The sequence below is a fragment of the Pan paniscus genome, chromosome 4, assembly GCF_029289425.2.
Source record: "Pan paniscus chromosome 4, NHGRI_mPanPan1-v2.0_pri, whole genome shotgun sequence".
Classification (NCBI taxonomy): domain Eukaryota; kingdom Metazoa; phylum Chordata; class Mammalia; order Primates; family Hominidae; genus Pan; species Pan paniscus.
Window position 1 is genome coordinate 132550264 of NC_073253.2, and position 21021 is coordinate 132571284.

Here is a 21021-nt window from a genome sequence, read left to right on the forward strand (position 1 = left end):
TGACTATGCAAGATAAGAAACCCATTTGCATTGGCCCATGGCTCTCTCAAACTGTGCAGTCTGCCCAACTCTCTCTGCACAGTGTCTTTCTTTGTGGACTTCACAAGCGAAATTTCTCACCTGAGTTAATCATTGCCTTCAATTCTGAACTCCTGTCCATCCTTTCTGTGAGGAGATTTGGCATTAAATCATTACAAGACAAAAGGATATACTACTTATGCCACTTTACCCTAATCTCAGGAAGAATTCTTAGAAAAGTCTGAAGTTGATGGCCATTATACTCCACTGACAGAAACATTAAAGATTCACTTAAAGATAACAAGTTAAAGACATTCTGAGTCTCATCATTGGAGAGCACCAGGTGAGATACTTTTCTTCTAACTGCCTTAGAGTCAATTACATGATGATAGCACTCGCTCCATGAAGCCCTGTTGTTCAAAGTTCAGTAAATATCTTTAAGCAGAGAAGCAATTACAGCTAAGTAACTATTTCTTGAATACTTTGAGTCTTCTAACTATTCACCACACCAACACGACAATCAGAAGCTGCATGGGCATTTCAGAGGTCAAGCTGGAGAGCTGAATTGATAAGTCTGACCACCGGTGACAGCCAGAGCCCAGGGCTCCAAGGCAATGAATGATGCCATGAAGAAGTTACCCAAGAGTCCTAGAGGAGTGACAACATTTAGCAAGTATGTTTTTGGGTCCCTAATTATAGCTGTTGTCACCAAACCAAATCCTCTAAAATACTGCCCTCATCATGTCACTCGCCTGCTCAAAGACTTTCTATGGCACCCCACTGCCAAGAAAACAAAGTTCAAATTTGGCTGATTGGTATGGAATGTCCCCTCAACCCATTTCAAATCCACCTTTCTGACTACACTATTACCAGAATTCTCTATGCTGGGCCTTCCTTCCCCTCCTCTCCCTCTATATTCCAAGCCTACTCCACACCCACCTCCATCATGAAGCCCCTTCTATCCCCATCCTAAACCATATTTGTCATCTGAAACTCTGAAGACACTCTTCAACAAGTTCCATTTCTACAAACTAAAACTTTTCCCTAACCACAAACCCATTTTAACTATGTTTGATTCTTTTTTCAGCTGAGGAGAGGAAATGACTCCTCTCTTTGGCTGTCATCTTCCACTGGAGTTCAGTAATTCTCCTAGTTTCTGGAAGATGAAACGCTCTACATCTTCCATGCCTGTGGTTTATATTTCACCAAGTGGTGTCAGCGCTGATAGAGTAACCTCCCATTTTTATTGAGCCGCACACAATGTAATTGATGACATCTGCTGGGGCTGATATTTTAAGTGAAGGCTATTCTCAGCTCTGCCTGTGCTCCTCATGGTTCTGTATATAAATAGCCAACGGCAGCTACCCCTGAGGTACAAAGTGGGGATACTCAGCTAAGGTCCTTAATTATATCCCATAAAGTCATAAGGTTTTCTGGGAGGGTTAATCTGAGCAGACCCAGTTTTCAAGCCTGCAGAGCTAGAAAAAGAGAACAGGATGGGGCTCTGCTGAATATAGCTGCCATCATTCCTAGGAGAGAAAAATCCTTGTTTGAACTGTTTACCTACTCAGGTTTAAAGACGGTGATTTTGTGGTTCCCAAAATTTCTGTGTTAACTCCCAAACCAAGGGAAGCTATCATTTATATCCAAAGTGGCAAATGACACCTACCTTGATGTATTCCTTCTCCAATATGCATTAGTAAAAGTAAAAATGTCTTCCCTCGGGAGAGTGTATTCATTTGCAAGCTTTGGCAAAGAGTAATTTTTGACAGTTATTTAGGCAACATTTGATCCTTATAGCACAAGAACCTATTTCTAGTTCTTAGCTAAAAAGAATCAGTTCACAGTGACTGTCAATTGAGTTACCTTTGCAAGCAAAAGCCTGGTAGGGTTGTTTGCAGAAGGGCTTGTTTATCAGGCACAGACAGGGAATTTGTTGCTCTTTAACTACCAGTATTCTTCATAGATCAAGTTTTATCCTATTAAAAAGTTTTAAAATTTTTGATCACTTTTAATAAAACATTTCTAAACTAAGTTACAAATGCCTTCATATGCTTTTGAGTGAATCATTGTGATGATTCAGTCATTGTTAGGATTGTAGAAGAATAATTCCGTTACCACTCTAAGGCTGCTAAGATATGTATAGTCCAGATAGAGCCTCCAAAGGAAGGTTTTGCTGGACACCTTGCCCTTTACAAAAACATATACAGTTCTCCATCTGTAGATTCACATGCTTCCCTGAACACACCTGCATCACAGCCATTAACAGATCCCACCACAATTATTGACTGATTTATTTCCCTACTCCCCACTCTGAGCTCCTGTAGGGTAGGCACCACAGCATTTTTCTCTATCCCCAGTACCTGGCTTGGTGCTTGTGCATACAGCGAAAGCTCAATAAATGTTTGAGAATGCTAGCATGCATGAATGAAAAAATTGTTACACTACTTCAAAGCATATGATAAATGTATATATGGCAATTTTAATACCATTTTTGCTTACGAGAAAACCAGAGTCCAGAGGTAGTGACCCATTAAACTGACCAAGCAGAGGGCAGAAAGGAGCACCTTCCTCCATGTCACATGTCAATGCCTCCCTCGATTTCTTTGTATCAAGTTGACCATCATGATCACATCGAATACTCACATTACAGAACTGAAGCTGATTCTCAGAAGAATGAACGCTTTGAGATGTGGTAGGTAATACTGTTTCATTGTGTTTTGGCATTAATTCCATATGAACATATGAAGTGCAATCTACCATCATTTTCAACAGCACCACACATGGAACAACGGGGGAAGGGATGTGATTCATGGCAGGTCCTCACTGTGTCTTAAATAACTCACAGGAGGACACTGTTAGTGATTTACAACAGCTATCATGAGAGACTGGTTTGATGCTTGCTGGGGGAATGGGGGTGGAGAAAGCCTTCTGTGGGCCATGCTTAAACCCAAGCAGTCATCGAGCTAACTCTGAAACAGGCTTCTATTTAGAAACCATGAAGAAGTTATTTAACAAATAAAATCGCAGTACCCTTGACAGTCTCCCAGGATTAACCTTTTTCTAGAAAGAAAGTTTCATTGTTATGGCTCATGTGAATTAGGGAAGCATCTCCAGGCATAGTCTGTTCCATGAATGAAAGCACTGCATTCAGCCCCACAATTCACCATGTTAATTTGATAATCAAATTTCACTTTTTTAAAAAACAAAACGAATCAATGATTATATTGGTCAAGCCAATTAAAAGAAATTGTTTAAATCAGCCCTAGATATAACCTCAGACAAATAACCAATTTGATAAAATAATTTCTATCACCCCAGTCAATTCAGTCCCCAAAGTCAATAAAATAACACCGCTAGCTGGCCCTTGTGGGAACATTAACTCAGCATGCAAGGAAGGAAAAATGAGACCACATTTACCACAGACTATACAGCAAGAAATATTGCATCCATTACCTTGGTCAAAGGGCTTGTTGGGATTCCAGTTTCTGAAATAATCATCCTATATAAGGAAAAAATAGAAAACAAAGGTCAGAGTTCAAAAAGCTTCTCACATAATTGCATAAAAACCTGCCTTCCTTTTCACCTCCCAAAACACAAAGGAAAACACTGAAAGCTTAGAAATTTTTCCCAAAACAGGCATTAATGTGTAATAAAAAAATATCAATTTCCTCTTCAAATTCCTGTCTTTCAAACCATATGTATTCAATACTGGGAATAGTAAAAACATTTCAGCCCAGTATAGAAACAGCGCTGCTCTTCTTAGTTTGATATATAAACCCAGACACCTTCTAAGTGCAAGGTGTATTTGCTATCAATTATACTGTAGGTGATGCCTTGCTGCTCTCAGTTATGATTAAGCCTCTGTGTTTGTAACAGCTGATAATTCAACTGTCAACATTTCTTTTACATACAGACACGCATCTTGTGGTGCACAGTTTCAGTTTTTCAATACTCACAAAACCTAAAAAGAGACAGCCTTCCAAATGTTAGAATTAACCAAAGGCGTACATTTAGCTTAATACCATTTGTTCTGGGTATGGAAAGATGAAAAAATAAAGGCTGGCCAGTCTGGTCTCTTCATAACCATGTCTTTCCTGCATTTGGGTTGCATCAATTTATGCTCTGAGGCTAGGCAATTCATTACTTTAAAATTGCAAGGATCTCAATCACTCAATTATTCACAGCTATGTTAACTTCTTCCCCACTCCTAATAACCCTTTCCTTCCTAACAGCCACCATGTACTCCCTTTATTCTCCCCATCAGCACTTTGACCCCATTGTTTCCTGGCACACCCACTGTATCAGCAAAACTGAACAGTTTGCAAGTTGAAGAGGTGTCACCCATGCACATTATCCTCATAGCATCTTTAAGGATTTGTCCCTTTGTAGTTAATATTCAATTGCTTTGCTATATGTGTTTTTGGCAGGCAGTCTGCATGCTGCAGTTTTAGAAAGCTGCCCAAAATGAAGCCTCAATATCTCTTCTGGAAAAGCTAATTTACATCAAAGCGCACAATTAGTTTAAATTATTGTCCATGCTGTGTTCTGATGCAGTTTATCTCTGACACGATCTCCTGTGAATTTTATCAGCCTCAGTGTCATTCAATTATGTAGCTTTATTATATCCTTGTTGAGTTCACCTAGGCCCTTAAATAGATTTTAGGAAACTAGCTTTAGAGTAAAATCAGAACATATTGTTTCTTGGCCAGTGATTCCATCTTCCAAAGCATTAGGAAATAAACAGCTTCCTCTGGATCCAGAGGATTCAGCACTAAATTATTTTTAGTTTCAAAGAATTGCCCACTTTGCTCTGGCTTTAGTTTTATAGAATAACTGGCCTTCTCACCCATCTGGTTAGGGAGTCTTTGAGCTCTTTACCATGAAATATCACTGAGGAAATTTAAAACAATCTCTCTGCAATATCTTTCCCCATTTATAAGTTTAAATACAATCCCAAACTTTTGGAATTGTGCTGTCAGAAACTCGGCAGCCACTGTTAAATGATTTTAAGTTAAAAGTTGGATGGCAGATAGGAAATTTAGCACCCAATTTCTAGGTTTGATGACCAAAGTGTTCTTAGCCTTAGACAACCATGTTACCAACATTTTCTGCTATTCTCAAGGGCAGAAGAGATAACCCAAGATGAACTCATTCTCACCAGTGGAGAAAAAAAGGATCAAACCGTTCATCCTTCCAACTGTGGTTTATCAATGCTCTCTCCACATACAGAGGATGGCATCACATATAATGGCAATGTGAAATCTTGTGAAATATTTTCTACTTGAACATGCTGTTCTAATAAAGCCTTTGGAAGCTCAGGCTGTGTGTCCAACAGGGAAGGGCTGGAACCAAAGACAAGTTCCTTTAACTTTAATTTCACAGGCCACATTCTCTTTGATGTCAAAGAAAGGTTTGAGCAAGTCTCAAGAACTGGATATTCCCTAATGATTTCAACATATTTTATAACTTGGATGGAATTTGAAGCATTCTTCTGGACCTTGCCACTTTTTCAGGTTAACTATAATTACCATTTTTACATATTTCTTAGGGAAAAATCACAGTTTTAAGTATAAGGCCTCCAAAAGTAGCTATCTGCATTAGAATATTTAAAGCTCATTGCAAATGTAACAATACTGCCTAATTGCTGCCAAAATGTGAAAGTACACCTTGAGTGAAAACTCATTATGCAAAATGAGTCCTTCAAACAACCCCTTGCCCAGCCAGGCCAGGCAGGGAAGAAAATGATTCTCTGCATCTGACTGCTTTTTCCCTGCCTCAGGAAAGTGGACTGCCAAAGCAAAAACCAATGAGCCAGAGCTGATAAACCTTTGTGTGTCACTGCTTTGGCTGCAGCTGAGAGAGGAAACCTCACATCAGGGGCCAAGATCATGAACACATGTGAAGGACTCTAGGCACCAGAGCCCACTTGGGGGATGGTCACTGAGCATGGGGGAGGGGTCTCTTAGCAGCCACTGCTGCAGTCTATGTCAGGAAATAAGTGCTGGAGTATACGTGATCACTCCTGCACACTGTCCTAGCTAGGTTCAAGGGCTTCCACACACGGTGAGTATAAGCAGGCTGGGCTGCATCAAATAAGTCACTCTGTGTCTGGGAGAATTCTGGTGAGGCACAGTCCAAACTCAAGTGGAGAAAGCCAAAGATAAAAGACAAAAGAGAAAAGAATGGCTCCTCTAGAGCTTCACCTCCTGAAAATTTGTTCATCCCTGAGACCCACTTAACGATTGGGGTGCTCAAAGGACATAAGGATAGCTGTCAGTGGTCCTGAACCAACACCCTACCAATACCAAGGCTGGGCATTTCACCAGGGCCTAAGACTCAGATGGCAGAGCCAGGCTTTTAAAAAAAAATCTTATTTTCTATCTAGATAAAAACATATTGTATCTATTTTACATTGTCCTGAAATGAACAGACCCCATGACTTGCTATGCTGTCAATAATTCTATCACTTCTACCCTGGGAAGTAGTGCCGGGTCTGCCCCGGCACGACCCCAGTGCTGTGTGGGCCCCACACTTAAGCCCTGAAGCTGACAAAGTGCAGGACATTAACAGCCCTTGCCTCTGACCTTCCCTCTGGCCCAATAAAGTTATGGCTTGTTAAAATTCAAACTGTGGTGAAAGACATATTGGATAGATCAAACTTGTCAGGCAAGGCATATCTATCTGAGTTAGCCTTTTGAGTGGCAATTTTATCATCTAATGATAAAGCTTTTTTAAAGACTTGCAAGGAGCCCAGCAACAGTTAATTTTTAAACATAAACCCAAATAGAAAGATGCATATCTAAATATAGTCATTTAAGTTCAATAGCTCCCATTAATGAATTCCACAGGTTGAGGGATGAAGGATGGCAGTGTTACTGCATGTCTATTTTATGGGTTACACTGAAGAATATAATTATGTCAGGCATCTTCTGGACAGGACAGAGAACGGTCTTGCTGTAAATTCTAACTAACCCATATGAGGAAAGACTGATTCCATTTCACTATAGCATTTCATAAATGAATATTATTCAACCCTTTTTTAGGGATTGTTAAAACATGAAAGACCCTATAAATGTAAACAGAGGCCCAAACTTAAGCATACTGACTTAGGTCTAGAATCACATAGTATTCCAAGGCAGCAGGAACTCTCATGAAAAGTTGACATGGCCAGGCCCAGTGGCTCACACCTGTAATCCCAGCACTTTGGGAGGCTGAGGTGGGTGGATCACCTGACGTCAGGAGTTTGTGACCTGCCTGGCCAACATGGTGAAACCATATCTCTTCTAAAAATACATAAGTAGCTAGGTGTGGTGGCACATGCCTGTAGTCCCAGCTACCCGAGAGGCTGAGACAGGAGAGTCGCTTGAACCCGGGAAGTAGAGGCTGCAGTGAGCCAAGATCGCACCACTGCACTCCAGCCTGGACAAGACGGAGCAAGACTCTGTCTCAAAATTAATTAATTAATTAATTAATTTTTTAAAAGTCACCATAAAGATCATGGTAAGAAAGTGACAAACCATCCATGTCCAGGATGAAGGAGGACGGTTGGTGTTAGTGGGAGAGGAAGAAACAGAGACTGGTAGCAAATAAGACTCCAGTTATTGTTTTATTTTCTACAGCTGATCAACAAAGATAAAACTATATTTCTCCATTTATCTCACTTATTAAATATTCCACTAAGATAGTATTGAAACCTGTGAAATTATTGGCACTCGATGGCTGGCGCAAAGGAATTTAACTATTAATGCTTTAGAGATATTCTGTTCAGATAAGCATCAATGAAAAAGAAAATATGTTTTACATATACATATACACACATTTTATATATAATATATATTATTAAAGATATATTTATTATATATTACTATATGTTTTTCATACACATAAATATGCCAAGAGCACTCCACTCTATAATGCATCTTCCAATGAAATAATTAAGTCTGCTTAACATGAAATGACAAAATATTCTTGCTATAATTTGGGTGATTAAGTCTCTTCATCACAGATGATCATAGCCAACTACAGAACCTATGGTTCCAGCCCATTTTGAATAAGAACCTGAATTTTCTTTTACTATACCATAGCCCCAAAATGACTGATGCAATTTAGCTCAAATATTCCCCAGGGATTTGCCTTTCAAGAGGTGCCTATTTAATCTTCAAGGAATGTCAAAGCTGACTCTGAGGAAAAGATGGGGTGGCAGAACCAAATGAAAACCCAATTGCCTTGGCACCCAATTATGAAGATGATAATGTAATTTATTACATACTACAGCTTCAGATGCTACAGATCAAACACATTTAGTTCTCATGAAACAGATCGTTTCTCCTTCATACATATTTTAGCTAAGCTGTTTGAACCCTGCCATTTCAACTGATGATTACCTGAGATAATATTAGTACAAATTACCAGCCTAGAAAATAAATGGGAGCCTCATTTGTCTTGACCAGGAGGGAGCAATAGAGACATAAACTGAAGGAAGCAAATTAAAAGGAGGGCAGGCAGTCACTTTGGAGTTGTCTGTGGGCTGATTGCAGATACACACAAAATGGAGAAGCACTTCCATGCAAGGCTAAGTAGATCAGAACTGAGTTTGTAGATCCCAGATGGAGGCACACTCCACTTTACCAAAACTGCAACCTTTAGAAAGAGATCAATGAAGGGACTGTAGCCAAACTGCTCTCAAGAGGATTCAGTGCAAACTGGTTCTATTTATCTTCACACTACTTGACTGGGGGGAATAGGAAGAAGATCTGGTTGGTGGGTGGGAGAAATGTCCCTGAAATGATAATAGAAGTCACCAGAAAAGTGAGATTTCCAGACCATTATGTAAATGCATCTGTTATATAATGTGACATTTGCCTGTAATTTTGTGTGCAATGGAAATCTCTGCTAATCAAACTATTATAAGGTACAAAACACTCCATTTATTAAGAAAGGAGCTAGCATCACCACAACTACCCTACCTCTGAGCTGTTTTCATTCACGTCTCTGGGCAAATAATTTGCTGTTTGTCTCCTCCCCATCTCTGGTGAGGAGCCTCAGTGAGAATCCTTCTGAATGAAGTGACCCAGCTTGGACAGTGACTTGAGGCTTCTCAGCCTTCCATCCAAAGCTACCACTCGTGAGAACCCTGTACAACAGGGCCTGGGAGTTGTCTGCATTAATACATTTCTGTGTGCACAAATCACCCACCCCCACCCCCCACCCCCCACCCCCCAACACACACACGGGCCTAGGCCGGTTCTGAGCAGGGATGGGTCTTACTCACCTGCACATCCCCTAAGGCATCACTCAACAGCACACAGTAAATCCTTGCTAAATCACATCAAATATAAGTAAGCAATTCCAGTTTGTAAGCAATTCCATCTCTGTATCCCTGTGAAATTCCCATAACTATTACTGGTGTGTGTAAGTACAGGTGGTTGTATGTTTATACACACACTCTAAATCACCTTCACCCTGAATAGAGCAATTCTTTGATAAATTGGTCTGACATTTGGTTTAAAGTCCTCCAGGTCTTAGACAAAATGATTCAGAAAATAACAATGTCAGTTGCTCTGCTCTTTCAATAAATAACCCACCAGTAAAACACAGATAATAACTGACAATCATACTTGTACTGTAACTAATGAGAAAAGATAAAGCAGCAAATGGACTGTTTATATGCATTTGATAAATTGCATCCCTTGGATATACCAATGAAAAATAAATGTGTGTGGTACTGGTTCACTGAACTAAAACAAATATTTACTACTGAGATTTCAGATTTAGAATGAAATTTACATTTTATTTGGCAACTACTTTAATGCTATGTCTACATACAGTTGAAAAATCAAAAACCTACCTCAACTTCCTGAGTACGAAAGCATTATAAATGAGAAAAAAATAAAAGAATCACATCAAACAATAGGAAGAAATGTATACATTTTTGATAATTGCATCAAATTTTCAAATTATCATAACATTAGAAAGGTCATCCAGATATGCTCTCTTAATTCACCTACCATCATTCCTTTGAAAAGGTCCCAACAATTCACTAAGTTCATGGGAAAGGACATGAGGTTATGGGGTAGAATAACTGAAGTGGGATGAAATCTGAGTGTGGTCTAGTGATCTATATAATTGCTGCCGAACAGCTAGCAAAATCATGATTAAATCCAAACACTCAGCCATGATTACCATCCACGAGAATTTCAAATGAGTAATTGCCTGTGACATTGGTCCAAAGGGTGAAATTCAATAAAAACCCCAAGATGACATCCAAGACCAAGAGTAGTATACCTTCTACATTTCTGCAAAGAAATTCCTTTGCCTTGCAGTTTCAAAATAGCTTGAGGGGTCCTCAAACCTGAGAAAGATATGGATTTATGTTCCTAGGAAATATGTAAAATGAATAGCATTGTCATTGCTCCTCTAGCTGATTCAAGGATCATCACCAACACAAAGAGCTCCCTCTTTCTGTCTGTCTTGGTCAGTCCATCCAAGCTGGGGTGGAGAGAAGTAACCCACTGGCTTGTTATTTTCCCAAGGGAAAGAACTGAGTCTGAGGTTTATTCCCCAAAATATGCCCTGTGTTTGGGCTTTTCTTCTGGGGATATGAATGGGCATATGATGCTCCCTTTGTACTCTGGCCAAGACATGTGTTGTCTCCTCAGACTCAAAACCATCCACAACCTTGACTTTATTAGCAAAATTATCAAATTGAGCTGGCCAAGAGCAGCCTTCTTAATATCTAGGAAGGAAAGAATAGGTCAGCACCAGGGAGTTAAAGTCAGAGAAGATACTGTAAACATGGCAGGCTTTGAAGCAGATGTGGGTTCAAATTCTGGCTCTAGCACTCACCAGTTATGTGGCCTTGCACAATCTACTCAGCTTCTCCGAGTCAATTTCCTTATCCATAAAACAAGACCACTTGAAGGATGGTCGCAATGACTTGCAATAATGATGCAAAGTGCTTGGTATGATATCTGGCATACAGAATTAATAAATAAAAGGTACACAATTTCATGTCCATTTCCTGAGGTTTACGGTAGGGGGATGTCCCAGGAACACTGAGAGAAACATTAGTCTTTGTGGATATGTTTTAAATTTCAATAATACAATTCTTGCATATTTGAATCTTGTCAATTAGGCCCAAGTGAAGGGAGACCAATTGCAACTGGAAAAAATAATTATGAAATACTTAAATGCATGTAGTTTTATTAGTCTCACGTATGAAGAGAGATTTTTTAAAAATCAATGAAATTTGAAAACTTGAGCTACAGGCATATTTTGTGTAAAGGGCAGACACGTACTATCTAAGATTCGGTCACACCTCTCTATTAAATAGACCCCATCTATTAAAAAAGACAATACTTACACCATTGGGCCTATTTGTGCATTGAGTGTGGCGTTTTAAACCACTGAAAGGTATTACCTATCATGTAATTGTAAACAAATTAATTAAAGTTTCAATTATGATTAACTATATCCTGATAAGGGACCTGAACCTGCTCTGAACAGGAAACATTTCTGTGTAATCATTAATTTACATGTAGAAAACAGATGGAGGAACCCTGAAAGGGTATGTCTCCTTGGCACACCAAACAAAGCCATTGCCATCTTATAGCTTGTAGCACGTAAACCTTCATTTCAGAGAAAGTACAAATTATACTGGCCTGAGGCCCAGCCTTGTCCGAGTATCACAAATTCCAAATTAATTAGGTCCAGCCATCTTTCTGAGAATGCCTGCTCCCTTCCCCCACCATAGCTGGCAGGCCTCCATGAACATCCAGATGCTACCTTGTAGAGAATAAAACACCAGCTATTAACTACCACCTCACCATCCCTCCCCACTTATCCTCTCACCAAACACAGGGATTGGCAGAAGCAGTGGTTTCCACCTTGGCTGATGGCTGGGGATGCTGTGGGGCTTTTCAAACTCTGATGCCTGGCCCAGGGCAGGAGGTGCTGATTCAGTGGCTGGAGTGTAGCCTCCACACTGGGATGTTTTAAAAGCTCTCCAGGTGATTCTAATGTGCAGCCTCCATAGGAAGTCACACACTAAATCACAGTGACTGAGGTGACTGAGGGAAGGCCAGGCCCACCATGGAGAGCAAACCAGGTACAGAACATCAGGGGCCTTCTCCCCCAGCTTCTGGAGCTTTCCAGAGTTGTATCCACCTACCACTTTCAGGGTCTGCTGCTCTAAGAGTCTCCAGCTCATTAGACAGCACCTCTGTCCACCTGCTGCTGAGGCAAGAACCCAGGCCGCAGGCTGGTCTCCTCCCTCTTCCTTCCCTCTGCCGTTCAGGCAACAACGAAGTCATCTTCACTTGCACTCCTGGGTCTCTCTCACAACTCCCCTCTCCTCTGCCTTGGGTCAGGCCTCCACAATTTCTCCTCACAACATGGCCACGTGCCCTAACCAGCCTCCCTGCCTCCCCTGAGCCCTGCCCAGGCTGTTCACACTGCCTCAATAGTGACCTTCTAAAGGGATGTTCTGGTCACATCACCCTCCTGCTTAAAATGCTGGAGGGACTCCCAGGTCAAGGCCAAGCCCATCAGCCCAGCTCACAGGACTTCTGTGCCCCAGCACCTGCTGAGCCTTGCAGTCCCCTTATGGCCACACTAGCTTACATGTTCGAGCCACCAATGAACTACGTTTTAATCCTGCAGCAGCCTATGCTCTCTTCGTTCCCCAAAACTCTGTCCATGCTATTCCTTCTGTGCCTGAAACACTCCTCCTTACCCTTCTTTTGTTAACATTTACTCCTCTATCAAATCCCAGTTTAGACACTTCTTCTCGTGGAAAGCCTTCCTTGTCCCCAATCCCTCTGCACTCGAGGCACCCCTGCTGTGTGATCTGCAGCCCCCTGGGCTGCCTGAACAGAGCACTGAACTGCTCACACTGTAGAAGCTGGCTACTCCTCTGCAACTCAGCCACACAGACGGCAGTCCTTAGGGCCAGGGGCTGGGTGGCCTCACTGCCGAACCTCAGCACAGCATTCATTTGGCACCAGGTACTCTAACATCTACTGAATGAATAAGGTAACAATCCAACCTCGGCTGGTTTTTTATGCCAGTATCTTGCACTGCAGCTCCACAACTTCTTCCCCTTTGTCTCAAAACTGATGGTTCTATGACCTGGAGGTTTCTGAGGAAGGTGAAATAGATAACTCCCTTTTAGTGACTAACTGGGGCAGTAACAGGAAACTGGAAACCAATGGGGATGACACTGGAAGGTCTCAGAGGGATCAACCAGGCTCCATAGGAGGAGGACAGGTAGATTTCTGCCCAATGGCCCCACCCCACATCTACTAATGCCCTGAGTCTCCTCAGGGACCAAGAGGACTTCATGATTTGGAACACCACAGCTGAGCCAAAATCTGATACAAGATTTAGGACTTGCATCAAATCAAAGCCCAAATCAAAACATCAAAGTAATAGTAATATTAATAGTAATCGTCGTAATAATAGCAGCTATCACATTTTTTTTTAATAGACAGGGTCTTGCCATCACTCAGGCTGAAGTGCAGTGGCACAATTGTAGGTCACTGTAACCTGGAACTCCTGAGCTCAAGTGATCCTCCTGCCTCATCCTCCCAAGTAGTTAAGACTACAGGTGTACACCACCATGCCCAGCTAATTTTTAAATTTTTTGTAGAGATGGGGTCTTGCTATATTGCCCTGGCTGGTCTCAAACTCCTAGCCTCATGCGATCCTCCTGCCTCAGCCTCCTAAAGTGCTGGGATTACAGGCATGAGCTACTTTTGCAATAACCATCTGAGACAAGCATCTCAGTGTTATAGTTGTGGAAATTGAAGCTTAGAGAGATAAAATTACTATACAAGTTCACACAGCTAGTGAGAAGCAGAACCAGGATTTGAACTCCATTTTTGCCTGACTTCGAAGATCATGCTGTAACCAGTACGTACTACTGCTTCAATGGCATCAATGTGAACACCAGAGACCCTGGAGAGAAGGCATGGGGCTGCCTGCCCTGTGGAGATGCACCATGATACAGGAGATACCAAGAAATGGGAGGTGACAGCACAGATGACGGGCCTCTCAAGAGATTCTCACTACCACTACCAGGACTCTCATTATATCTGAAGCCTCAGCTTTCCTATCTGTGAAATAGGGGATGAAAACACCTGCTTCACAAGGTCTCTAAGTAAGTGGACAGCAGGTCTATCTGTCATGTGTCTGCCCCAAGAAAACAGGCAGGACACCCTGGATTCCTGATCCACCCCTACCCTCAGGCCCAGCCTCACTAAGATGGTTTTCTGGGAAGAATCATGGCCTCTGGCCCCAAAGAGAGCAGCCCCAAGAGCAGGCCGGCAGGAGATGCACAGGAGTCTCCTGCCTTTGTGTGCCCTGAACTGAGCACTCACACCTGTTTACCACCAGCACTCCTGGTGGCCCTGTGCAAAGTGAAACATCCAACACCAACATCCAAGCACCATGCAGAGGATGTAGTGGCTTTAGCATGAATCATCTCTCTGGAAAACTATGGCTGCAGACTTGGCATGAAGTTTTCTTTAGCTGCAAAGTGAGGGATGCTATGGCTCCTCCTAGCCCTGCCATTCAGCAGCTTCTCTTCCAAGGAACATCTGGGAAAGAAAGCAATAAAACTCCTTTCACTGTGTCCCTAAGACTGTCCTAGCTGCCACCTTGAAGCCCTGTATCCTGAGGCTCCAGCCTTTGGATCCACTTACACAGCAGACGCTCCTCACCAAAGCCCCAGAAATAAATTGAGTCCAAGACTTTGTCCACTCCAAGCCTGTGCTGTCTTGATCTGATAATTCTCCTTTGAAATTTGCAATTTTGGAAGTGACATTTTCCCCACGGTAAGAGGTAACCAGAGTAGGCAAGCCTACCACAAATGGACCCACATTCCTGAGCCACAGTTTTCCTGTACAATCACCAACAAGGCTTCCATGGAGAAGAGTGGGCATCCCCTCTCTGAGCAACAGCCACTGCTAACAGCAGGGCCCACCACATGGGTAGAACAGTCCTCTGAGATTGACTGAAGGCTCTCCACAGAACCCACACTCCCAAAGGCTGCGGGGTCAAGGAGTCCTGAGCTACCCTGCCTGTTACCCAACAGGCACTGACGCAACTCTGTAATTGTTGTAACACAATTTCTCCTCCCCAGCACTGACAGAAAGATGCCTGATAGAAACAAATGACCACGAGGCACTTCAGCCAGGCTCCACTCTTCATAACTTGCTCAGCTGGCCCCTTGGACAGAGAGATGACGTACTGATGTCATGTGGACAAGATGGATGGTCCAGAGAACCTACAAGAGAATTGTCTTTAGAACAAGAGCAATACACATGAGTCCCCAGATAGTAGTCCTAACCCCACTATTGAGGACCCATGTACTAGTCTATGCCATGAACAACTGGCTGTCCTACTTCCCCCCAGGGGGAATGCTATTATCTGGTCCCGCTTATTTAGGGCCTGGGCACCCACAGAGACAGAGTGAGGCTAAGACTAGGAAAGAAATGGAGATCAAAGGCTCTAGGACCTCAATGCCCGATGACACATCCAGATCTAACCTATAAGCACTGGGGAGCCCCTGGAGGGCTTATTTGGAGGGTGACTCCACCAAACTGGTATTTTCTAAAGCATACTGCACTCTCTCTGTGTGGGACAAATTAGACGGAGCCCAACTGAAACCAAGGACACCAGCGAAGACTAACAACTACCCTTACCCTCTTGAAACCCATGGTCTAGCCAGAGGAGAAGTAACAAGAAATGTAACCAGATTAAGCATAACATGACCTGGTAACTATCACTTAGAAAAATTAGCTATGGGTACACAGAGGAAGAAGTCACAAATTATTCCAGAGAACCAGGGAAGATTCTACTGAGGAAGTACCACTGAAGCTAGCTCTTGAAGGACAGTTTTCCAGAGGATGGACACACAGTGGAGCGAGAGAGGACATTGCATTCAGGGGATCTGGCAGGTGCACGATCATGCAGTCTTTGCCGCAGCAGCTCTAAGCTATGACAAAAGGCTGTGAAGCATGAGCCCAGGTGCAACAACAGAGAAGAGACAACGGGAGATGCTGGCAGCTCTACTCAGTGTCTCCTGCACCTCTCAGTCTGCCCTTTGCTCTATGACTAGGAAACTCTGTAGCTACTGCAGCTGGCTGCCGGAGATAATGCATATGACAATTACAATCCCTCCACTTTAGCTGGAAGGCTAAGCCATGACACTGTATCTATGCCACCCAAGGGACAAGAAGCAAGCTCACACCCTGGCCCTTCCAATCCAGCAGCAAGTTTTGCCATGCCACCTGTTATGGACATGTGTGAATCATTATGAAGCATAATTAAAACCAACTAGTCTTCTGCCTGCCCTCTTTCCCTCCTAAAGAGACATGCTGAGAGCTTGCTGTACCTTTCCTTTGTTAAATAAGTAAACATCTTTCCCTCTGAAGGTGAGCTCATAGGGCCATGCCATGTGCCCATGAAACCAGGACCCTGGAGGTCCCCCCCACAGCCAGTGATCATGATTCATGGCCTCTGGCTCTCACTCGGCCTTTGAAAGGTCACACTCTAGTTTGCAGGGGACTAGAGAAGGGGAAGAGGAACAACCAGGGTTCCTAAGTCCCATCTTTTAAAATAAAAACTCTCCAGGGTAAAATTATCAGGTAAGATCATTTATATGATAAAAAATACACATCAATAAGGACATATTTATTTCTTGTAAGGAGCACCCAGCTGACAGAAATCATATAATACTTCTATGTTTTCTTTTCATTTATTATTTGGGGAAACAATAGGAATGTTAATAACATTGCAAGTCCCTTCCAGTCCTAACATTGTATGATTGTAAACATGTCAAATGATAAATCAAATATGCCTAAAAGCTCTGTGTAAATAAAGTAGGAGCAATTTTCAGACTAGCAAGGACTGGAATGCACTGAAAGAACACAAGGCAGACTAAAGCAATAAGCTGCTTTTGCTTTTCTTTTTATTTTTGCTTCCAAATTTTAAGGACCTAACATGAACACAAACAGTAATTATGTTCTAGATCTTTAAAAATCCCTTTCCTGCTAAATAACTTATGAATATTAAAGAAAGATTCCAGTTGGATTTTTCTCATGATGCCCAGAACTACTAAAACAGAATCTCTTGAACAAATTACCAAGACCAAATCCTTTGGCAAAATTACATTCTCTTGCAAGTCAAAGACTCTAGGGGAAAGTTACATAGGAAGACATGAGAAGAAAACAGAAAAACAATACGAAAGAAGACTAAAGATGCCACAGTGATTACTTCATCCACCTTGTAAACACAGCCCCGGTGCACCAATCCCCTCCTCCCAGCGCTCAGAGGCCTGCAAAGGAAGGACAGACACCTCCACCAATGTGCTGGAAGCCTCAACCATCCTTACATAGTGCCCATGACCCACTGTAAGAAGAAGAGAAGGGAATACAGAAAAGGATTAGAGAAAAATCAAAATGGTAAAGATAGTTATGGGAATATGAAGGGTTTCTTCCTGTTTCTACTACTTTTCAATTAAAAAAAAACATGGATTACTTCTTAAATTCATATATTGTCTATATATTCATTCATTTATTTATTCATTCAATCATTGACTCATTCATACTACCCCTCTGGGGTAGGTATAAGGAAGACAGCATCACCCTAACATTATAATCTGGGAAACTATAGCCCAGAAAAGTAAAATCATTTTTACATGAATTCACATAGCACTAAAATCTACAGTATAAGGTCCACGTACACCAGTGGCATAGACTCTGAGAAAAGTATCTACATCCCAGACATGAGCAGTAAAAATGAAGAGCTTCTTGGGCCATGATCATGGCTAAAGTCCAGGAATGTTTCCAGGCAGCTGAATGGAACCACAAACCCTTATAATTAGCCTGTTTCTGGGATGGCAAATAGTGTCACCCATTCATTTATTTCTTTTGTCCTGGCATTTCTGTACCCTATTAAGAAATGAAAGATCTGAAATAAGCAAGGAGTGACCCTCAGCTCACCCACCAACACACAGCCCATGGCCCATGCCAGAAATATGCAGGAGAAAGCCCCAGAAATCACATTTACCCACAAGGCGGTGACAGCTCCTGCAAAAGATCCAAATTGTGGCTCGATTTGTTCAAGCATTCGGGGCTCAGCTATCTCATCTAATTTACCAGCAAGACACACAAGTCACAGCTAGAACTGAAGGCACCCTGTCAGGGCTGCCTGCTGGAATTATTTGGGAACAATACTGTGTGGGTTATTGTCCAGCTGCCCATCACAGCCTCGGATGTCCGTTTCTCACACCTCTCTTCACAAAACTCAGCTCTTAGCCCAGCTTGGAGCTAAAATTAATGGTCTGTTTCCTGGTCTAAAACATGAAATATATGAACAGCTATGGCAGTTTTTTAACTGGTAACTTTTCTTGATGTTTCTATTGCCATTGCCTAAGTGACTCTGGACGAGCATTTAACCTTCCTAGGCTTCAGTTTCCTCATCTGAAAATGAGGGCAATGGTGCCTACTCTATCACGTTAACGGGAGGATTATTTGAGACTTACATGCCAAACACCCAGCACATAGGATGCACCAAGAAATGGTAACTATATTTTGTAGTTGACCCCAGTATATCCTCTGCCTTACGCTGATAACAGAGTTTTAAAAATATACCGCTACTTTCCTCTGGATTAGTATATTTGTGATGCTGCCATTCTGACTCTGAGGAGATTTTTAAAAATCAAATCTGGGTGATAGCTGCATTGGAAAAGCGGCAGCCACTGCTCTGTGCAAAAGTGTAAATAAAATGCCACTTAAGTAATCACATTACTCACAGCTTAACGTATGCAGCTCAGAGCTGCAAGCAAACATGCATGTGTGATGGATTTCTCATTATCTGTTGACTGCCACTGCAGTCCATCCAGCTGTCTGCAGGCGTCCTGCCTGGGAACGTCTACATCAAATCCTGATGGGCCCACACTCCTGCTATCAGTGGGAACAGACCCAGCAGGAAGGAGGTGATGCCTTCATAATAAGGTGATAAAGCAAACAGAAATGTTTGTTTGGAGAAAAGCTGCCAGGTTCAAAGTCAGCCATTAAAGTTCCCTTCCTTAGCTTCCAAATGATGCTGGGACTCTCCAACATCATTTGGGCCAGAGAAAACCTCTAGTTTCTTCCTCCCGGTCCCTGCCATGAAGAGACTTGGCCTCCTCAGAAGCTATGGTATCATCTACTTTTGACACAGCAGTGCCCAGTGCCAGACCAGGCACCAAAGGAGAAAACCCAGAAATACTGCACTAGACTCTAGCTCCTCTCTGAAGTGGGGCTCTGAAATCCCAGGTGTTCCCATTTGACTAAAGCTGCCCAGAAAAGTGCCAAGAACTGACTGCAGATGCATTAGGTGCTTAGACCTTTTACACTCTGGATAGATACAGAACTTGTGGAGAAGCCACTTCAGAATCCAACTGCAAGTGTGCAGTGCAGATGTGGGCATCTACAGGGGTACAGGCTGGAATGTCCTCAGGTAAGGATGCGAGGCTCAGTTCCTCATGTTAAATCTGATCCTCTGAGGCACCTGCCACCTTTCCTTGGGGACGGGGCTGCCTCCAAGTGGGTATCTTTGATTGGGGTAAGGTTTATCCTCGGAGACTCTACCCCTTTTGCCTCTACCTCCCAGTGGAGCTTCTGTGCCCTCATGATCTTCTTCCCTACCTTTGCTCCTCAACACTTGCTCCTGGATCCTTCCTCAGCTCCCAGTTCACTCACATGTTATAAGTGATCCAAGCCTGAAGTGACAAACTTCTACTAGGGTGTCTGCCTCCTGAATTTATGGCATGCCTGTCGGCCTCAGTCAGAAAAGGATGGAAAGTGAGGACACTTAAGAACTAGCAGAGACCAGGCGCAGTGGCTCAGGCCTGTAATCCCAGCACTATGGGAGGCCGAGGTGGGCAGATCACTTGAGGCCAGGAGTTCGAGACCAGCCTGGCCAACACAGTGAAACCCCATCTCTACCAAAAAATACAAAAATTAGCCAGGTGTGGTGATGTGCACCTGTAGTCCCAGCTACCTGGGAGGATGAGACAGGAGAATCACTTGAACCCAGGAGGTGGAGGTTGAAGTGAGCCAAGATCATGCCACTGCACTCCAGCCTGGGTGACAGAGCAAAACCCTATCTCAAAAACAAGATGAAACAGCAACAAAAAAAACTAGTGTAGAGGTAAAAGGGAATGAAAATATTCTGCAAATAGCATTCAAGGAAGAGACAGTGACCAAGAAAATGAGCATAGTCAATGTGAAAACATTTTCTACTACAGACCTGAAATAGGCCCAGTAGGCAGCAGAGCAAGGACCCAGGTCCTAGAGGAGGTAATGGTACCTTGCCATTTTCTAAGCAGAAACCAAGAAACTGTAACTTGAGCCTGTGTTCACCTACAACAGGAAGCAAATGAATGTTTACTGAACATCCATGGCCTGCCAAGCACCGCACTCTGTGCTTTACGTAGATTATTCCACAATATCATCACAATGACTTTGCAAGGATGATGGTGGCCTCTACATTTTGTAGCTGAGGAAACTATGGCTCAGAAAAGTTAAGTAACCTGTTCCAGGTGACACCAGGCAGGAAACACAAGAGCCAGCAGTCACACCTGGTTCTGTCTAACTGCTCCTTCTGTGCACCACGATAGCCTACCGCCCCAAATTGGCTACAGATTCCACCAAGTTCTAGACCATCATCTCCCAAAGGGTGAACTCTGCTGCACCCGACTCAGATCCATACAACCAGCAGGGACTCAGAACAGGTATTGGTTGAATCAAAGCTGCTACATGGAGAAATTATGACTCCTCTTGGCAACTAACAATTCTTTTGAAGGAAAAGGACAACCCTTGATAAAGCCCAGGGAAACTGAGCTTTCTGTGCTAAAACATGAGTGAACACAGGATTTAGAAGGAGAGGGGAGAAGAACTGAAATCCTAAGAGACATCTGGAAGGAAGGGGACGGAAGGACGAGGAAGGTGC

At 42.7% G+C, this 21021-nt stretch overlaps 1 protein-coding gene across 1 annotated transcript in view; it reads right to left on the minus strand.

The window, feature by feature from the left end:
* SPOCK1 (SPARC (osteonectin), cwcv and kazal like domains proteoglycan 1) overlaps nt 1–21021 on the minus strand; it is a 518075-nt gene that overhangs the window by 282613 nt on the left and 214441 nt on the right. The window contains exon 3 of the mRNA XM_034960555.2: nt 3475–3520. Coding sequence (XP_034816446.1) covers nt 3475–3520 — 46 coding nt within the window. The remainder of the gene's footprint in view (nt 1–3474; nt 3521–21021) is intronic.